At 39.1% G+C, this 19,933-nt stretch overlaps 1 protein-coding gene across 3 annotated transcripts in view; it reads right to left on the reverse strand.

Annotated features, from left to right (window-relative positions):
• The window catches only part of LOC122638574 (RNA polymerase II subunit 5-mediating protein homolog), a 31,637-nt gene extending 11,969 nt beyond the window's left edge, over positions 1 to 19,668 (reverse strand). For 2 of the 3 annotated variants that reach the window (XM_043831435.1, XM_043831434.1), the window contains exons 1-4: positions 19,416 to 19,668; positions 19,275 to 19,334; positions 18,434 to 18,601; positions 10,271 to 10,337 (exon numbers count right to left, since the gene is read on the reverse strand). In XM_043831435.1, the coding sequence (XP_043687370.1) occupies positions 10,271 to 10,337; positions 18,434 to 18,601; positions 19,275 to 19,334; positions 19,416 to 19,619 (499 nt within the window). In that variant the 5' untranslated portion in view covers positions 19,620 to 19,668. Of the gene's footprint in view, positions 1 to 10,270; positions 10,338 to 18,433; positions 18,610 to 19,274; positions 19,336 to 19,415 lie in introns of those variants that run through there. The other variant, XM_043831436.1, reaches the window with a different exon arrangement.
• Between the last annotated feature and the right edge of the window lie 265 nt (positions 19,669 to 19,933).

Consider the following 19,933-nt stretch of genomic DNA (forward strand, 5'->3'; position numbering starts at 1 on the left):
AAGCTCGCCAAGCAGAAACGCCGTCTTGACATCAAGCTGTTGAAGCTCTAAGTTAAACTGAGTAACAATGGCAAGCAACACGCGAATGGAGCTATGCTTTACAACTGGAGAGAAGATCTCATTGTAGTCAACTCCCTCCTTTTAACTATAACCCTTAGCAACTAAGCATGCCTTGAACTTGCATCTTCAACCCCTGGAATTCCTTCTTTCTTCCTGAATACCCATTTGCAGTCAACAATCCTCCTTTCCTTTGGCAGTTTTACCAAGTCCCATGACTGAATTTTATGAAGAGACCCAATCTCTTGATTTCTTCAGTCATGGCCAGATGCCATTGAGCAGATTCATTACTGGTAATAGCCTCTGTATAGGTGGATGGTTCTTGATCCTTGATCTCTTCCACTGCAGTAGCCAGCTCATATGCAACCAAATTTGAAAACCCATATTTCTGTGGTGGTCTAACCTGCCTCCTCTCTCTTCCTGTTGCAATATTGTACTACTGTTGAACCTCTGCTACTACTTCATTATCATTTTCTTGATCTGCTTCATCTTCTGACTCATAGTGGTTCTGAGTAGCTTGATCTTGTGTTTGTGAAGTCTCCACCTGAAACTCCACCTTCTTGCTGACATTCTCCTCTTTTCCTGTAGACTCAACAGAAACCTTCCTAGGATCAAGCATGGATGACTCGTCAAAGGTAACATCCCTACTAATTATAAACTTGGGTGATTTAGGATCAAGACCCCACAATCTATATCCCTTTACCCCACTAGCATATCCCATAACCAAACACTTTTTAGCTCTCGGCTCAAGTTTTCCATCCCTAACATGGTAATATGCAGGACAACCAAATATTTTTAAACCAGAATAATCAGAGGGCTTACCTGACCATACCTCATTCGGAGTCTTAAACTCAATCACCGATGTAGGAGAGCGATTCACCAAAAGCAAGCAGTATTAACTGCTTCAGCCCAAAAGTTCTTAGACAATCCAGCATTAGAGAGCATGCAGCGAGCTTTCTCCAAAAGAGTCATGTTCATCCTTTCTGCTACACCATTCTGCTGTGGTGTTTGCCTAACAGTTCTGTGTCTCAAGATTCCTTCATCCAAGCAGAAACTGTTGAACTCTTCATTACAGAATTCTAAGCCATTGTCAATTCTAAGAAATTTGATTTTCTTCCCGGTCTGGTTTTCAATCAATGTCTTCCAATCCTTGAAGGTTTTGAAGACTTCACTCTTCAGCTTTAGGAAATACGCCCAAACCTTTCTGGAGAAATCATCAATGAAAGTTAGAAGATACCGTTTTCCACCCTTAGATGGACCCCAAAGATCTGAATTTATATAATCCAAAGTACTTTGAGTTGTGTGACTCGCTGTGCCAAAACTCACTCTACATTGTTTTCCAAAGACAACACTCACAAAACTGAAGTGCACCAATCTTCTCACCTTTGAGTAAATCTCGTTTGCTTAACAGAGTCATTCCTTGTTCACTCATGTGACCCAATTGCATGTGCCACAATCTTGTAGTATAGGCATCTGAATGCTTGGAGGATGACACACTAGTAGAACTAAAATAGTACTGCCTAACAAAACATAAAGATCATTAACCAGTTTGGCCTTTAGTATCACCAGTGAGCCCTTAACTACTTTGAGAATTCTATCTTCACCTGAGTATCGATACCCGAGTGAAGCCAATGTACTCAGAGAGATCAAGTTCTTCTTCAAATCTGGAACATGGCAAACATCAGTTAAGGTCCTAACTGCCCCATCGTAACAACGGACACGAATAGAACCAATGCCAGTAACATTACATACTGCATTATTCCGCATCAAGACAATGCCACGTTTCGCCTCATAGGTTGAAAACCATTCTCTGTTATAGCACATGTGGAAAGTACAACCTGAGTCCATAATCCAATCATCCTTCCGACTATAACTTGAGCAAGAGACCATGAGAACATAATCACCATCATCAGATATGTGACCTTCCTCAACAGTAGAAGCACTTGGAGTCTCTTTCTGCGATTTCTTTCCTTTCTTTTCCAAAGCTGGACACTCACTCTTGTAGTGTCCCTTCTTATGACAGTAATAACATTCAACTTGACTCTTATCAACACCTCTAGACTGAGACCGTCCTTTGGACTTGCCTTTTCCTTTTCCGAAATCCTTCTTCATAGGTCGTCCTCTCACGGACAAACCATCTCCCTGGTCTTCCTTTTCCTTGCCTTTCAACTTTGTTCTCATCTCAGCGGAATTCAAAGAAGACTTGACGTCTTCTAGACTATGGATTCCCTTCCATACAACATTGAATTAACAAAGTTATCATAAGACGCCGGGAAAGAGCACAACAATACCAGGGCTAAATCTTCATCATCTGTCTTTATCCCAGAGTTTGTCATATCCATAACAATTTTATTGAACTCATCTAGGTGCTCATATAAAGACTTACCTTCCCTCATCTTTAGGGTGAACAAATGCTGCTTCAAATACAAACGAGTCGTGAGAGACTTCTTCATATAAATTGCTTCGAGTTTCTCCCAACGCTTGGCAGCCGTTTTCTCAGTTGCGACTTCACACAGCACTTCATCGGACAAGGATAGCATGATTGCGTTGTGAGCCTTCTTCTCTACGCTCGCCTTATCGGCTGCTGAAGTACCCTCTGGAAACGAATCATCCAAAGCATATTCAAAGCCCTCGCATCGCAACAAAGCCACCATCTTGATTCTCCAAAGGCCGAAGTTATTCCGCCCATCAAACACTGCAACCTCGAACTTCATAGATGCCATCGAAAAAAGAACCCTAGAAACCCTAGGCTCTGATACCACTTGTTAAAACGGAATCGCATAAGATGGCCAAATATAGGATCGAAGAAAGCAACAAGCAAGACAATTGCAAACACAAAAGATTTACATGGTTCAGTTTCGCGAGAAACCTACGTCCACGGGAAGAGCAGCGACAAACTTTACACTAAACAAAATGAAGATACAAGTTATTTCGTCTAACCCTAGAATGAGAGAAAAGTGCCTTATATATACGGCTACAAAAAAATTTCTCGGGGACATAGCCCCCGGAACCCCAAAAGAGATTTGTTTGATTGCTACGGGTTGAGCCGCCTCCGCGTCACGAACTAAATCTCAATTTTTTCTCCCTTCGGGTCGCGCCACAAAATATGTCGGGTCGGGTCTAATCCGCATCGCACTCAGATCCTTGGAATACAAGACATACTCAACAGTATCACAGTGTATCGACATGTTTCGCAATGTATGCAACGTCTCGAGCCGTATTGCCCAATACGTTTGCGATACGTACCGATACAGTTTTTTTTACCCTTTCAATCGGCGTATCAACTGTATCGTATCACACCGTCTCGGCCGATACAATGCGATACAAATCAATGCAATATATATATATTTTTTTTAAAAAGACGTATCAGCCTGTATCATCTCACAGGCGATACCGAAACGTATCGTCCGAGACGAGACGAGACGAGACGGGCCAATACTTAAAACACTAACCTTTATGAAAAAATTACTGCTTTTATTACCAAGACTAAAAAATTTATTCATGTCAAGGGAAAGGAAGTCGGCCAGATTTTCTACCAAATACAGAGAAAAATAAGATGCAAAAGATGTAGCAAATATCGGTTAAATGCAATTAAATTTTAAGTAATTTCAAGTCTATAATGATTTCTAAGCAGTATTAATCTCGAAACAGTGAGATCCAGTGGGAGGTAAGGTTGCTCTATTGCAATCTGGTGGTTGCGGGTTCTAATCAAATAGCCTCTCCATGAAGTGGGGGTAAGGCTGCGTACATCTGCCCCTCTCCAGACCCTGCAATAGAGGGAGCCTCATGCACTGGGACGCTCTTTACTAATCTCGAAACAGTGACATCCAGTGGGAGGTCAGCTTGCGACAGTATCGCATATAAGGAATGAAAAAAAAAAAATCTAAAGAATTTTAATAAGAGAGAATCAAGGGATCAGATTCAGCCAAAATTCTAGTCAAAGATTCTAATTGGATGAGAGAATATAATATCAGAAATCAGGCTTGATACAATGGTTAGATTCTTAGGATCTGAAGATTCCTCAATGAAGAAAAAATTCCCAAATCTGAGAATCGATGAAAGGTTCAGACAATCCAAATTTCAATACCAAATAACAAGCCTACTAATAGTTAAAAATCTGAAATCAAACTTAGAAAACAGAACTTGGAAATCGATTAAACTAAAAACAGACTTGCAGTAGGAAAACAAGAAATCAGTTTCAAGCTTGAATTTTGAAACCGTAAGAAGGTTCAGATCAGAAACCAATTGCTACGTATAGAAGCAGAATTGAAATCCAATGGATAGATTTAAAGTATAAGAAAATTACTAGTTGGAGTAGGAATTTAGGAAACCTGAAAAAAGATAGGATTTTTATGCTAAGAACAGAATCAGAACTGGGAATTGATATGAAGAGAGAAGATACTTGCAGAAACTAACCTTGTCATCAATGGAGAAGAAGAGAAGAGGAGGTTTGGGATACCAATCCCGTATGCCAAGCTCGCCAGCTCTAAAACTCTTCTTTACTCAAATAATCTCCAAATGATGGGGGTGTATTACATATATAAAGACCTCCTAAATTTCCAAAATTAACTCATAAAAGGACTCCAAATCACTACAACACACTAAATAAAGTAAATAAACTTAAAATAAAATCTCTCTATTAAGTATCCTAATCTAACTCAAGTACTGTAATTAACTAAAAAGGATTCTTTCTAGACTGAACTAACTTACTTAACAGCACATGGTACCCACACAATCTTATCTATATACTTAATCCCATGTAAATAATTAAGATCATAAATATGGGCTTATAGAAGAGGCTCATTACATCAATAACCCCCCCCCCAACAAAAAAAGAAGCCTAAGGTCTATAGAACCTAACCATGGGCCAAAATAAAGTCTTCCAAGGCCCAATTGGACAATCATAACTTCATCTCTCTTCGAGTGGATACTGCTCCCAGTGCACAGTTATGGGGGAAAATAATTGCTTTGAACCAACTTATGAGCATATACTTGCCGAATGATGATAACATAGGGATGCAACAATGTGTGAACCAAAACAGAATACAATATTTTTAGAGAACCAACACGCAAAACATAACACATGAACACACAATTGCATTAGTCTGGATACTGAGAGACTCTCATCACTGTAATGTTTATATCATAGGGGCATTGCTTTGTATGATGGAAAAATCTCGGGCTGCCAGCATCAAGAAACAGGTTCAAGTCTAAGTGCAGCAACTTCATGCAAAAATTGCTGAAGGTTAAGAAGACACCAAGCAACTCCTCCTATGACGTTGCTAAAGAGAGACTTGCACCAGGTTATAGCCGTTTAATCCCTGCACCATTTGAAAAACATTGGCAACAAAAAACACTACTCCCGCCCCCAACTCCAAGAATGACCAATAGCCAACTCTTGTGATGCAGACAAGTCACCTAAAGGGCTTATTTTATAGGGAATAAGCCTTGGTTTGGGTTATATATGTTTTGGACCTTTGATCCCATGTGTTTTCTTTGTAATAGGCCACTTTAATGGGCTAAAATGGGTATACAAGTTAGCCATACGGGATTAGGCTTAGTAGTAGCTTATTTTCATTCCTAGTTCAAGTAGGAATAGCTAGTTATTAGTTGCTTTTTATTTTCAGCTAAGTTATAAGCACTCATATTCATAGTAGGAGTAAGTACATTTCAGTTTTCATAGTTTGATTAGGAGTTTATTTTTCAGTCTATATAAGCAATGTAAGGCTGCTCAGCCAGATATGACTCAATGAATTGAAGTTATTGATTGCTGTTTAGCCTTAAGAATCTGTGAGAGACAGAGTGGGTGGGATACCATAGACCTGAGATAGGTTTTCTTCTTCTTCTTTCTATGCTCTACCGCCAACTACCTGCTGTTTTGGGTTGCTGCTCAACATCAGTACTTATCGGTAAGGGTGTTAAACGGTCCGGTTTTGGTTAAACGGTTCGATTCAGTTCAAACCGCTTAACTGAAAGGTCTCAATTTCGAAACCATAACCGAACCATTTACTAAACAGTTTCGTTTTAAACGGTTTGGTTCAGTAAGGTAACTGGTTTCTGTTTGCTTTTGGCATATTTATGCACAGTTAAGAGTGTTAAACGGTTAAACTTCGGTTCAAACCGTTTAACTAAACAGACTCAATTTTGAAACCATAACCAAACTATTTATTAAACGGTTTCACATTTTCAGTTTAAACGGTTCTGTTCGGTTTCAGTAAACAGTTTCAGTTTGATTTTGACACCCCTACTTATCGGGAAGATCTGGTACCTGATTTCAGCAAGGAACATTGTCCTTAAAACTACCCAAACAATCCCCAATAACAGGTAATTAGTATTCAAGTGATTCTTTACTACCATCTGCACCTAATTTCAAAAATTTTTACGACCATCTACCATTTTCATGAGTTGATTTTTACATACTGATTGGTTCAAGAATTACATGTTTGGAATTTAACAATTCCCCACACCTTTATTGCTTAAAATGTAGGGCCTTTTAATAGGATTACTACGGCATATGTCAAAAACCTATGCAGTAGTGTAGAAAACCTAGGACCTGTAACCAGTAACTTTAGAGAGAAGAAAAGATAGAAGAGACGATGGAAGTTGTAAATACTTGAATTAATTAATTGATAGGTAAGCCCCTCTATTTATAATAGAGGGGAAATTACAAAGAGACTAAACTAGGCGATGTGGGACTAAAACCCACATAGCCGACTGTACCTAATAACATAATAAATAAACTAACCCTAAAAGGACTAGAATACCCCCACGGTATTCTGGATTACATATTCCAACACTCCTCCTCAAGCTGAATTATACAAATAAGTAAAGAAAGAAGATCCAGCTTGAACTAAAGAAAAAAAGAACTCCTAATAATGCTAACACTCCCCCTCGAGTTGGCGCATACAAGGTACTAATGCCCAACTTGAACAAAATGGGAAAAAACTAAGTTGTAGCAGAATCCAGCTTGACAAATGAATGTAGCTCCCAAATAAACCTTCAAGATCAATAATAGATCTTCAAAACCTGGACAGACATGATCAGCAAACCGGGACTGAAATGTCTTCCAAAAAAAGCAACTTTCAACAATCTTCAATAGCTATCCAATGATGAATCTCAGATTGTCATAGTGACATAAAATCTTGAAGTTAAATAACTAGAGCAGCAAGCAGCGAAAACAAACTGAATCAGGCAGTATCAACCCAACTGAAAGTCCTCAAATAGGCAACAACCAAATATCTTCAATACTCTTCAATACTTCAATCTCCCCCTTACAGCAAACCCAACCCAATAACGAAGGATACCCAATGGCAATGGTGGAGAAAACTGATCTTCTATGTTTTGCACCAATGTTCCTGCAAGTTCTACGTTCTGCAATGTCTGCAGGTGTATTGTACATAATCCCCCCCTCACGTGCAGTAGTACACGTGGACAAATAACGGAGATGATGTAAGAGATAGTGCAAAAGTATAAACTTCCAAAATTCTCCAAAGGTGCTATGGGTAAGTAAAAAGGAAGAAATGGCAAAATTGTAATTTACTTGAAGTTTCCAAAGGTGTTATGGGTAAATACCAAAGGTATGGGATATGAAGGGAATTAGAATTATTGAAAGGGAACGGTGTTGGAAAAAAGGATGGCATAGCTGTAATTTGGTGGAAATCCACTTTTAAATACAATCCAAACCAAAGGGCAAACTGGTAGTAAACCAGAATTTTCAAGGGTCAATTGGGTAGTCAAATAGGGGAATGTATTAAAAAGTAATGGCAGTTCCGTAAATAACCAGAATTTTGGAAGGGGCCCTTGGTAAATAAAAAAGTAATGGATCATGTGATATATAAAAGCAAAGGACATAGAGGAAATTAATATTTATAGATGGGGGACATACTTGGAAGGCATGGTCAAATATGGACATAAGGAGATTAAGTTAAGAAGTGAGGGGCTAAAGAGGAAAACTAACTTTAAAAGGATATGGACATAAGGAGACAAGAAGGTAAGGTGACTGTCTTCTTCTCCTTGATAGTCACGGAACCAGCAAAGCAAACAAATGGCAGGAAAACCAACTCAAAAAGAAACCCATTCATAATAAAAAACCTGAAAATCGAAGAATAGCAGTGGTCTCCCACCTTGAGCTTGAACCAGAGGCAGAACCTAGGAATCGATCATACCAATATCACTTCAGAAGGCTCTGGTAGTTCAAATCGATACCAACTCATAAAAGGAAACCCATTCTGAAATATCGGATCTCCTCTTCACGCAATCAGCACCCCCTTTGAGAGAAAAGAGAAGCAGATTCCTCACAAAACCAGCGATGGGTCTTCTTCCTTCGCAGACTAGCAGTCGAAAACAGGGAAACAGAAACAAATCGACAACAGCAATCAAAGCAGAATTTGATTCCACAAATATCAGAAATCAACAGCAGGATTCTTCAACCAGACGGAAATTGCACAGCAGGAAACCAGAGTTCGTTTGCACAGCAGCAAACCAGGGCAATAATATCACAAATCTGCTGAATCGCACAAGGAGAAAAATAATTCCACACCACCTGCAGTGCCGTCTTCTGTCCCAAACTCGATCAATGGCAGAAAAATAGCATGAGAGAAGAGGATTTATACCAACCCACTTTCAAAAAATTGGAGGGAAATCCAGCGAAAACCAAGGGGATAACCAGGCCGAAATCCTATTTGTAAACACCTCCAGATCAAGCCATCATACCAGGAATCCAATCGACTCCAGAAAACCAGAAACGATAGCAGTAGCAATGCCAGAAAGGATTCCAGAAATATCCACTAAATAAATCTTCAGCGTGAACCTGTAAAGACCAACAAACGACCGTGGAAGATTTTAAAAAAATGGATAAAGATTAAATGGGCAGGAAACTTTTCTTTTTTTTTTTTTTTTTTTTCTATGAACTAGGGTTTCTCCATAAATTGGAGAACTTTGAAACGACTCTCAAAACTGCAAACCAGAAGAGAATCAATCACTGGTTACAACAGCTCTGATACCATGTAGAAAACCTAGGACCTGTAACCAGTAACTTTAGAGAGAAGAGACGATGGAAGTTGTAAATACTTGAATTAATTAATTGATAGATAAGCCCCTCTATTTATAATAGAGGGGAAATTACAAAGAGACTAAACTAGGCGATGTGGGACTAAAACCCACATAACCGACTGTACCTAATAACATAATAAATAAACTAACCCCAAAAGGACCAGAATACCCCCACGGTATTCTGGATTACATATTCCAACAAGTAGTTATACTGAACAGAAAAAACCAAACCTTTCTGTTGTAATATGGGTCCAAGGGTAAATCTATCCATGGGGGTATTCCTGTATGTGGGTTTTAGTCCCACATTGCTTGGTTATATTTTTGTCATATGATTTCAATATTATAAATAAAGGTTGGGCTATGATCACATTGATCAAGCCAGTATTCATGGAATTCCACATGGTATCAAAGCCAAAAATATTCCGGGGATATGGGAAGTAAAATTTTTTCGTTTTTTTCTCTCTTCTTCTTTTTCTTTTCCGCCATTCTGCCCTAAAACCACCCACCGCCAGCCCCTCCACCACTTCCGCCAGCCACCAACCACCTCCACCACTTCCGCCACCTACCGCCAGCACCTCCACAACTTCCGCTAGCTACCAACAGCCACCACCTCCGCCAGCTACCACCGACCACCGCCGGCCCTCTCCCTTCCTCCCGCCACCTCTACACACCTCGGGGGGGGGGGGGGGGGCTACCACCTTGTTCAAATTTTTTTTCATCCCTTGGTGGTGAGTTGACTCCCACCAAGGGTTCGTTTTTTACCCTATACATGTTCTGATTTTTTTGGGGGGGGATTTGTCTCTGCCTATTTTTCTCCAGCCACCATGCCTGACGAGTCTGAGATCACGACTGCTTCGACTAGTTCTGACGATTCCAATCAGATTGCACTGAGACCACACTTAAACAGTGAAAGGAGACACCTTATGTGTCTTATTAAGAAAGTAAACTGTTAAAATTCAACAATAGAGAACATAAAATAGCCTAATCAAACCTTGAAGTTCATAATACATAGCAAAAAAACATGAAATGAACCAAAACCAGGAAGCACAAAAGCATTAGGAGAAAAAAAAAACCTGCACAATGCAAGACTCAAGCAACTATATCCAATGGCTAGATAAAAAGCTGTAACATAGAAATGCTAAAAATTTTGAAAAGCAGCTACCTGACTGATTAGCCATCTCTTCTAAAGGACTCTCTTCAATATCCTCCCTTATTTCAACAAGACCTTCCTGCAAAATGAAAATTTGGACAAATGAAGTATAAGTATGTCAACTGAAACCGCTTAATGCCTGACTATAACAAATGGAATCCTAAACATTACATGACAAATGCCCCATTTGCAGAATCATCTAAACATTAAGACAAAGAGATACATCATAGACTAAGATGACTGAAGTAACTAGAAGAATTGTTATAATCTAGAAGGATCATTTAGAAAGCGAGTTGTTTTGGATGCATTCAGACAGCAAAAAGATACATCATAGCCGAAGAAGATATATTGCATAAAATTTTAGAACTAACAAGATGCAAATTTATATAGTGACTTCATATTTTGTAAGGTCAACCGTAAAAACCTACCCTAAGATGCAGTACCATATGTTTCAAGGCAGTGAATTGGCTAAGAGTCAATTTTGAAAAGGAACTTCCATTGGCATTGGGAAGTTCTGCAAATTGTAGAGCAGGCTGGTGCCCACACAGGTAATTTTACAGCTTGAGACTTCGGCATCCACTTCTACAGCTACTTTAGCCCACACAGGTAATTCTGCTTTCTCTCCACCACATCTCCCATTCCGTGGATTATTGACTCTGGTGCTTCTACACATATGGTAGGAGAAGGGAAAAGTTGCAGGGGCAGAGGAAAGAGATTACACAATGAGACACTCTCACAGAGTAAACCCAATAAACTTGTATTCAATTCATTATGTCCATTGGTTGGTACATGCAAGTATTTAAAAAAGAAAATAACTAGACTCCTATTCTAACTCTGAAACTGAAAATAACAACTAACAATTCAAACTCTAACTCCATCTAACTCCAACGTAGTCAACCAAAAACAAATAAAAGACTTAAAATAAATAACTACTAAATAAATAAACTAAAGATAAATTACACGTCACCCCCTGGTTTTCAAATGAAACTCAAATCACCCCCTGGTATTTGAAAATACTCAAATCACCCCTTGTATTAGACCCCAATATGACAAATTAGTCCCTACCATTAGTTTTATGTTGTTAAGTGATGACGACAGCCAGTGAAATAAATTTAAATCCCTAAACTACCTTGACCAGTGTAGAGTTACTATTTTACCCTTAATCTAAAAACCCCAAAATCAATCCTCTTCCTCACATGACCTGCAACTCAAACATCGCCTTCATCTTCAACCTTCTTCTTAAACAAATCCCTTTTACATCGGCCAGCTCTCCGACGGGCACATCGTCGCACGTCACCCCCTGGTTTTCAAACGAAACTCACATCACCCCCTGGTTTTTGAAAATACTCAAATCACCCCTTGTATTAGACCCCAATATGACAAATTAGTCCCTACCGTTAGTTTTATGCTGTTAAGTGATGACGGCAGCCAGTTAAATAAATTTAAATCCCTAAACTACCCTTGACCAGTGTAGAGTTACTATTTTACCCTTAATCTAAAAACCCCAAAATCAATCCTCTTCCTCACATGACCTGCAACTCAAACATCGCCTTCATCTTCAACCTTCTTCTTAAACAAATCCCTTTTACATCGGCCAGCTCTCCGACGGGCACATCATCGCCGTGAAGAAGCTCCACAGACAACAAGCGATGGCTGCGGCGGAAGAAGTTACCAAAGACGGCACCACAAAGTTTTGAACGATGGAAACGCCAGAGGAAGGGATACTGTTCACATCGTTGCAGGCGGGCTTGTATGAATCAATAGTACCAATCTTGGTTTCCCTTGATGATCAACTAAGATCCAATCAATGATCAAAACAAGGAGAAAGTAGATCAAAGAAGATGGTTACCAGAGAATAAAAATTAATGAAGATGGACAAGATGGGTATTTGAGAGAGTCAAACGAGAAATGGGTTTTGAGAGGGTTTGGATGATTAATTTCTTTGAAATCAGAGGGATCTTTTTAGCGAGGTAATCTGAGAATTTGTGGCTGTGGTTTGTGAAATGGGAGTAAAGATCTGGATGATTGGATATATTTATAGGTTGTTTTATTAATGAATGAGAAGGGAAATTAGAAACCCAGGGGCGGCTTTCTGGGTTTTGGTTTTCAGTTTTACGGTGGAAATAACACAGATTCAAAAAAGAGGCTCTGGGCCTTGGGGATTGGGAATCTATCGTATAAGATAAGATGGAAGTGTCCTTTAGGGTTTTCAGTTTTGTCTACAGTGTCTCAATAGCAACTTGGACAGAGTACCCAGTTCCCCAGTTCCGTAAGTCACAATGTTCACCGATACCATTGCCTCTTTCTCTCTCCCTTCTCTCTTCAGCTCGAGCTAAGCGGTTAGTAGGATTCTGGTTTGGGGAGAAAGAACAGAGGAGGGAGTTCACTGGAGAGAAGAAAAAGGAGAAGAGTTGCAAGTTTCGTTGAATATTCAGCGTTTCCCCACAAAGTGCGCTGACGGCGGCGGCGGTGGCAATGCTGCCAGCGGAGTTGCAGGAAAGGGGTGGGGTATTTTAGGTTGAAGATGAAAGAAGGGTAATTTAATTCCAATGTTTTAGTACAAGGGTAAAATAGTCCTTTCACACCAATAACTTACAGCAGACTAACACCGTTACTGTAGAGGGGGATGGATGAGTATTTTCAAAAACCAGGGGGTGATTTGAGTTTCGTTTGGAAACCAGGGGGTGACATGTAATTTACCCATAAGCTAATTACTTCCAACCCTTGTTGGACCAAAAAACATTGGACCTATTCTGTCAGGGTTTGGGTCTCCTATGCCTTTTATGTTGGTCCAACCAGCTGAGTCATATTGCATCAATTCTCCTCCTATAAAAGAACTCAACTCCGTCGAGTTTGGAAAAGGACCAAGGAGGCTGTTGGAAACAAAACGCTAGAGGAGGAATACTTTCTTCAATTTAATGTCAGTGAGATATTTAGCGGGAAGAAACTTCATGGTTTTGTTGCCATGCTTGAAGGAGTAGGTATTCACATACCCGAAATGTTGTGCCTTCTTATCAAACAACCACGGTCAACCAAGAAGAATATGACACACCTTTAGAGGAAGGACGTCACACTGGACTGTATCCACAAATCCACCAATAAAGTAGGTGAGTAAACACTTGTCTGTAACCTTGAGTGTTGTTCAGCCATGCAACTTTGTAAGGAGTTGGATGCGACTCTGTTTGCAACCCCAATTTACAAAAAACGTCTTTAGAGACGACATTAGTGCAACTACCTCCATCAATCACCAGACTACATAATTGGCCATTGCACTTTACATGGGTCTGAAAAGTACTGCTATAGGCAATCTTCATCCTCAATGCATGGAACAAGAACTTGCCGAGATCTCAGTAATATCTCGGTTTTTCGAAAAACCGAGACTAGATGGTAAGCAAAATGAGAAGATTATATTGTCTCGCCGAGATCTCGGTAGTCTTGGTGGGAAACGTTGGTATATAGACACTTATTTATGCCAGAAACCAAAACAAACACTTATTTATGCCAAAAACTAGGACAGACAATTAAATAAATGATATTTCATTTACTTAAGATAATAGTCATAAATAAGCAAATACCCCATATTTGAATCCAATAAAAATAGTTTAAAAAAATAAAATTCCATAAGGATAAAAAGTAACCCCCCCCCGGTTCAAGAACAAAAACTGGATTTTCGACGGTAGGTGCAATTTTCAACTTTTAAATGCTTGAGTTTTTTCTCAAATTTAAAAATACCATAAATCTTCTTAATATGGTAAAACATTGCTACAAACCAAAAGTGCGGTGAAATATTCATTTGTTTCGATGTCTAAAAAAATATTTTCATTCAAGGCGATTTTGATAACATTCACGCACAGCCGCACACCAAATTAAATTTGACCGAATCATAACTCCTTCAATATAAATCAAGGTCACAAATGGAGTTGAACCAAGTAACATTGCAAAGGCATAATGATAGTAGGGTCAGAATATCCCCGCCCTCCGAACCGGATGTGAAGGTCTCCCTACATCCTACTCTTTGCAGGGGAATCTCTACTCATTGCTTCCCCTAATATCCTCCCATTACCACATCATGGGGGTTTACAAGAGATCCCAGAGGGTCGATCGGAAAGGCTGGAATGTGAAGCCTTGGAGACGACATACCCGGGGCTAGGGTGAGCTGAGGGGGGACAACGTAAGTGAGAAAATGTGTGTAAGCCCAGTCAAACATGACGGTTCTAGGCAGGGCAGGCCACCCACCTTCGAATGGTGTTGGTCCTACGGACCGTGAACTGATTCTAGGGGTGTCAAAAGGTCGGTTTGGCCCGGTTTCGGTCAAGTTGAATCGGTTTCAGTCTCAGAATGAGAAAGACCAAAACCAAACCGTTAAGAAACTTTAGTTTTTGGTCCGGTACGGTTTCGGTTTATTTCGGTATTTCAATATCGGGTTAATACCAGTTTAAATCGATTTGTTTTCGGGTTTGAACTACAATGAAACCTTACATTCATAACTTGTAGTGAGGAAAGATTCGATAAAAACACTTTAATTCACTTTCCCCAAGTCAAAACAAGTAAACAACCATGAAAAAGAAAATTGCTTTGATGTGTTCATGTTGTAATCCAAACAAAGAAGAATAAATTGTAAGGGGAATATAACTAATATTGAAATCAATGGAAATTAGCAAAATCATTATTACAAATCATATAATTATTTATCATTAATTGTCATCATAACCTCATACTGATTGATTTGTAATAATTCCCCTTACAACCAGAAATTTGCTCACTAATATTAAAATCAATGGATAATCAATTCACCTATTCATAACCTTATACTCAATTTTTATCGGTTTCATTCGGTTCAGTTTTCGCTTTGGATATCGGTCAGTTCAGTGCGCAGCCGATCTCATCGTACCCGAGCCCAAAACCAATCCGATAAGGTAAGGTACGGTTTGATCCGGGTTTTTCGGTCGGTCTTAACGGTTTGGGCTAGGTTTTGACACCCTTAACTGATTCGCCTCTGGGCACGTCAGAACCGCATGAGTTCACCGGGGTTGAGCTGAGCATGGTCCGCCACCATTTCATCAGTAAATGGTTTCAAAGTATCTCCTTTTAAGCTCCAACAGCTTGTCCTAGGGAAAATAAGCTCACCTTTCTTACAATTCTATGTAGTGAGGTACATGTCCATGACCACTAATCTATGTTGTGTGGTTAGGCTCTCCCCTGGTATAACCTTACAGTCCTTACATAAGCATATATCAGACCTTCTAATTAGAAAGAAATCAATTTGGCTACTATGATGCATTGATGCCCACTTTTCAAGGTAACTAAATGTTCCTCCCTCTTTTCAAATTAAGTGTTTAAAATGAATAAAACATAAGCCATAGAAAAATCTAAAACTAAGATCGCCTCCTCATTACTCTCTCCAAAACCATATCCTCTATGTACACCTTCGTAGCCTCTACGATCTTTCCCAACTTGTCCATTCAGATCACCCCTATAATAATCTTTTCCCCTTCACTAAAACCTTACACTAATCCATCCATGTGTTCCCAGAATTGTAACTTACTAATTTCATCCAATCCTACTTGAGGTGTGAAAGCACTAATTATATTAACAACCTCTTTCTCCAACACAAGCTTGATGGATATAATCCTATCTCTGACTCTTTTAACATCCACCACATCATTCTTTAAATCTTTATCCACTACTAAGCCCACTCCATTTCTATTGTTTTTATTCCATGTATATCAAAGTTTAAAGTTGTCCAACCTCTTAACTTTTTTTACCCTTACATTTAGTCTCGTGAATACAAGCTATGTTAATCCTTCTTCTCGTCATAAAATCTATCAATTCTAGACTCGTACCTGTTAAAGATCTAATGTTCCAAGATGCTAATCTACTACACTTTTGGACTAACTTCTTCATCCGTACTCGTCCACGGTGAGAGAACCCTTGCCTACTTATCACCGCATCCGAGCACCGACACTGCGAGTCGCTTAGAGGGGATGCCCTGGCTAACCTTTGCTCACTTTTCACTACTACACCCGGATCATAGTGTAGCGTGTCACTTATTCTGTCAGGGAACGCCCCTAGCATAACGTTTATAATATAAGGTTGTAGAATCCATGTAAAAGGGTTTGGCTAGGGTTTTTTCTGGTGCCGGCTGCCGACCTGACGCACCAACCCTTCTCCTTTAGCTGGGCTTTGGGACCGGCAGCAAACACTGGCGGAGTTATAATTATTAACTTTTTACAATTTCTCCTAATTCCTAAATCAGCCTATTTCACTTTCTAATAAATTCCTTAATTTCAATTTATGCTTTTTATTCAATTTCAGACATATTCTGTATGATCAGTAATAGGTTGTTAATTCTAGCCTTTCCCTTCAAATCTGTCTATAATTTCCTTTTCCTATTTGTATTTGGAGATCCACCCTGCAGGTCCTACTCTATAAAATCCTAATTGTAGGGTTTGAGAGAAGATTCACACTATTTCTTATTTTTTCAATTGAAGTGTTAGTAATAGTCCGTGAGCATGTAGGAGTTTCAGTTGGATTTCAAAGCTGTTAAAATAATTGGTTTAAACTTTGAAGTCCTAGTTGAGCTAGCATAAGTTCTGTTTTTGAATTTTCCTTTTGTTATTTGGATAGTCAAATCAGTTTGTGACTAATATGTCCAAATAACAGTTTATAAATAGGTTGTAAGGCCTAACAGGTCCCCCATGATTTAAGCAATAACATTTTTAGTTTTCCCAGCACCTTGCTGCTGTGGATTCTCAAGGTGCTTGGGTGGATTCCTGGGTTGCAGCAGGAAGATTCCTGCACCCTTCTCTTTGACCATGCTTCTTCTTATTAAGTCCATCAGTTCCTTTATTAATCAGTTCAGTTTCTTATCCTTTCTAGTAGCTAGCAGCACCCTTGATACGGGCAATTATCTGATTTCTTATTCCATCCATAACTGTGAAACTAGTGATCAGAATTAATTGAAATGTAATAACTGAACTTCTGGAACTATTTTCTTACAGTTTTGATCATCATAATCCAGTTTCCTTTCCGGGTGCTTAATTCCTCCACCTTTCACCCCTGCCCTGTTTCTTTGTTTCAAGCCCAACAGATCAGTTTTCTTTAATTTATCAATATTCAATATTCACTTATTTTCACCTTAATAGCTAATACTGCTATTTTTAATTTCTCCTAGTTTCTTAGTTTAGTTCCTGTTTTCATTATCTAAATCCAATCGCAATTCTGTTGCTATTATTCTGCTAACCAACTTCAGTTCTGAACTATATCTACTATTAGTTCCTATATCCATTCTGTTGTGCTCGGAGTCCACCTTTGCAGATCCTACCTCTTTAAGTCTTAATTTAGGTCTTACGGATACATCTGCATTAGAAGTGCACAACTTGTGACCAGCTGTAGCAATTTCCCGTTTTGCTCAAAGAAGAGATGTCTTTGACATTCAGATTATTTTTTTTGGTAAAGCATTCTGATTATAATATTTTAGTTTCAAATAAGAGGCTTAAACACTCTAATTTCTCTATTTTTCTTAAGCCAATCTGAATTTGTGGTACAAACTTCTAAATCATACCCAAAACCTTTAATTTGGAACTCAGGCAATAAGATTCTTTTTCATACATTCTAGAGCCAGAGGGTGATTCATAATCTCCCAATGAGCATTCAACAAATGGTTAACTATATCGAAAGAAGTGGTAAGTACATAGAATAAGCCCATGAATACTTCACAACTCCAACCAATCTAATGCGTACAAAACAAATGACACTCAAATTGTGCCATGTCTTATGAGCAAGGTTACCTCCCAACCTTGACTCACTATAGAGCGCTTCATATCATAAATAAAATCCTTGCCTCGGAAAATAAATCATTAAAAGGAAATAACATGATAATGTCAACAATGAAAACTACATTCTCAACCATAATATGAATTGCCAAGGTGTCACCTAGGCGTCCAGGTGCCCTTTGTTGGAAGGGCGCTTTGGTTGCCTAGGCGTCACATTCATGCCTTGTTGATGTCGCCTTGATTTTTTCCCTCCTCCAATGCCTAAGATCGCCTAGACTCTGTGACAACTATGATATGAAAACCACTAAAACACTACAAATGCAATGCATGTGCCCACTCCCTAGTGTTATGAAAGAGGGGGAACTGAAAAAGGTTGAGAGGAAAATTTTGAGAAACTTACAGCAGCTTCAATAGCTGTAGCATCAAAAAATGAAGCTTCAGTTTTAAGGTCTTCAATCATAGCCTTCAGAGAATCAACTTGTTCCTGCAGAACCATTCCTCTTCTTTGTAGAATCTCAGTAGTTTGTTTGGATGTTCTTTCGACATAGTACCCTTCTCCCAATAGAACCTATAGCACTAAAAGATTTAGGTAAGAAGACAACAATCAAATCCAGAAAGAGGAAGCCAGATTACTTAGTTCAGATGAAGATTGAACATCAGAAAACAACAGAATTGAAATGAGTCTAATTGTGACTTTGTGACTTCTAGAGCAACAACCCAACTGTATTGGTATACAGTCACAGCACTGGGTTCGCACACTTCCTTTTTAACTTAAGCTTATAATAGCACATGATATACAAACCAACGAAAATCCTAGCAAAATAAAGTATTAAGCAAACATGGATGACAGACGTAAAGGAAAAAATGACCAACCAAACTCACAGCTAGTTTATCATTTAAAGTATCCTAGTAACATCATGGTAGTCTACCCTTGTAATATCTAAGATACCATGCACCTTTCTTAATTCTTACCAACAAATGCAAGCAAATAAATTAGATCTTTTAGCAATCCCAAGATACTAAACACACAATTGAAGAGAAAAGGAATCCTAGAGTATTGTTCTGACAGTGCATGCGCATTCACTGTTGCAAATTTAGTTAGAAAACAGCTAAATCTTCAATTCATCCAGCTCCTAACAGATCAATATGAATGACCTAGGACTCCAAATACGGAAGAGTTAAGACTATGTTGTAGAGAAAATGGAGTATAATTGAAGACAGTGATGAAGACACTGAATTACCAGGAACTCATTAGTATGGATCAAACGACCAGGGAAGAATGCCGCCTTGCCGAACGGAACCTGCCAAACATCCAGAGAAACAATCCATCAAACACAAGAGATTCGGAGAAGGGGATGAAGGAGGAGGAGCTCAGGTCTTGCCATGACGTCGTGGGATAGTTCATCGGGGAGCCTCTGCACAAGATTGACGAGGTTGGTATTGTCCACAACAAAGTTATGGACATACTCCAACTCCTTTTGCCGGTCTACAATGGTTTCCTGCACACGCTTCGCAGCCTTTAGGGCCCCTTCCGCAGGAAATATAGATGCAAGTGGCGTCACTGTTCCCTTCATCCCATTTTCCATGATCACTAGAATGAGCCACCCAAGGTTAACGTATGAAACCTAATAAGGGTAACGACTTCGATTATGAAGATAAATTGAGAATAAAACTGGAAGCTTCAACAGTCCTGGCCGAGTGCGATAAAGAGGGCTACTGAATTTAATCTTTCTCTTTTGATGGTATTACATGCCGCAGAAGTTTTGCAGTAGCAGTTAGAAAGCCAGAAGAAACCTGTGCAGGTTCTTAGAAACTGTGATTGTGACATGGAACACCTGAAAAACAAAAGGCAAACCTATTAGTGAATTTATAATATTTTTCTGCCATTAAAATCATGGAC

The sequence above is a fragment of the Telopea speciosissima genome, chromosome 9 (genome assembly GCF_018873765.1).
Source record: "Telopea speciosissima isolate NSW1024214 ecotype Mountain lineage chromosome 9, Tspe_v1, whole genome shotgun sequence".
NCBI lineage: Eukaryota > Viridiplantae > Streptophyta > Magnoliopsida > Proteales > Proteaceae > Telopea > Telopea speciosissima.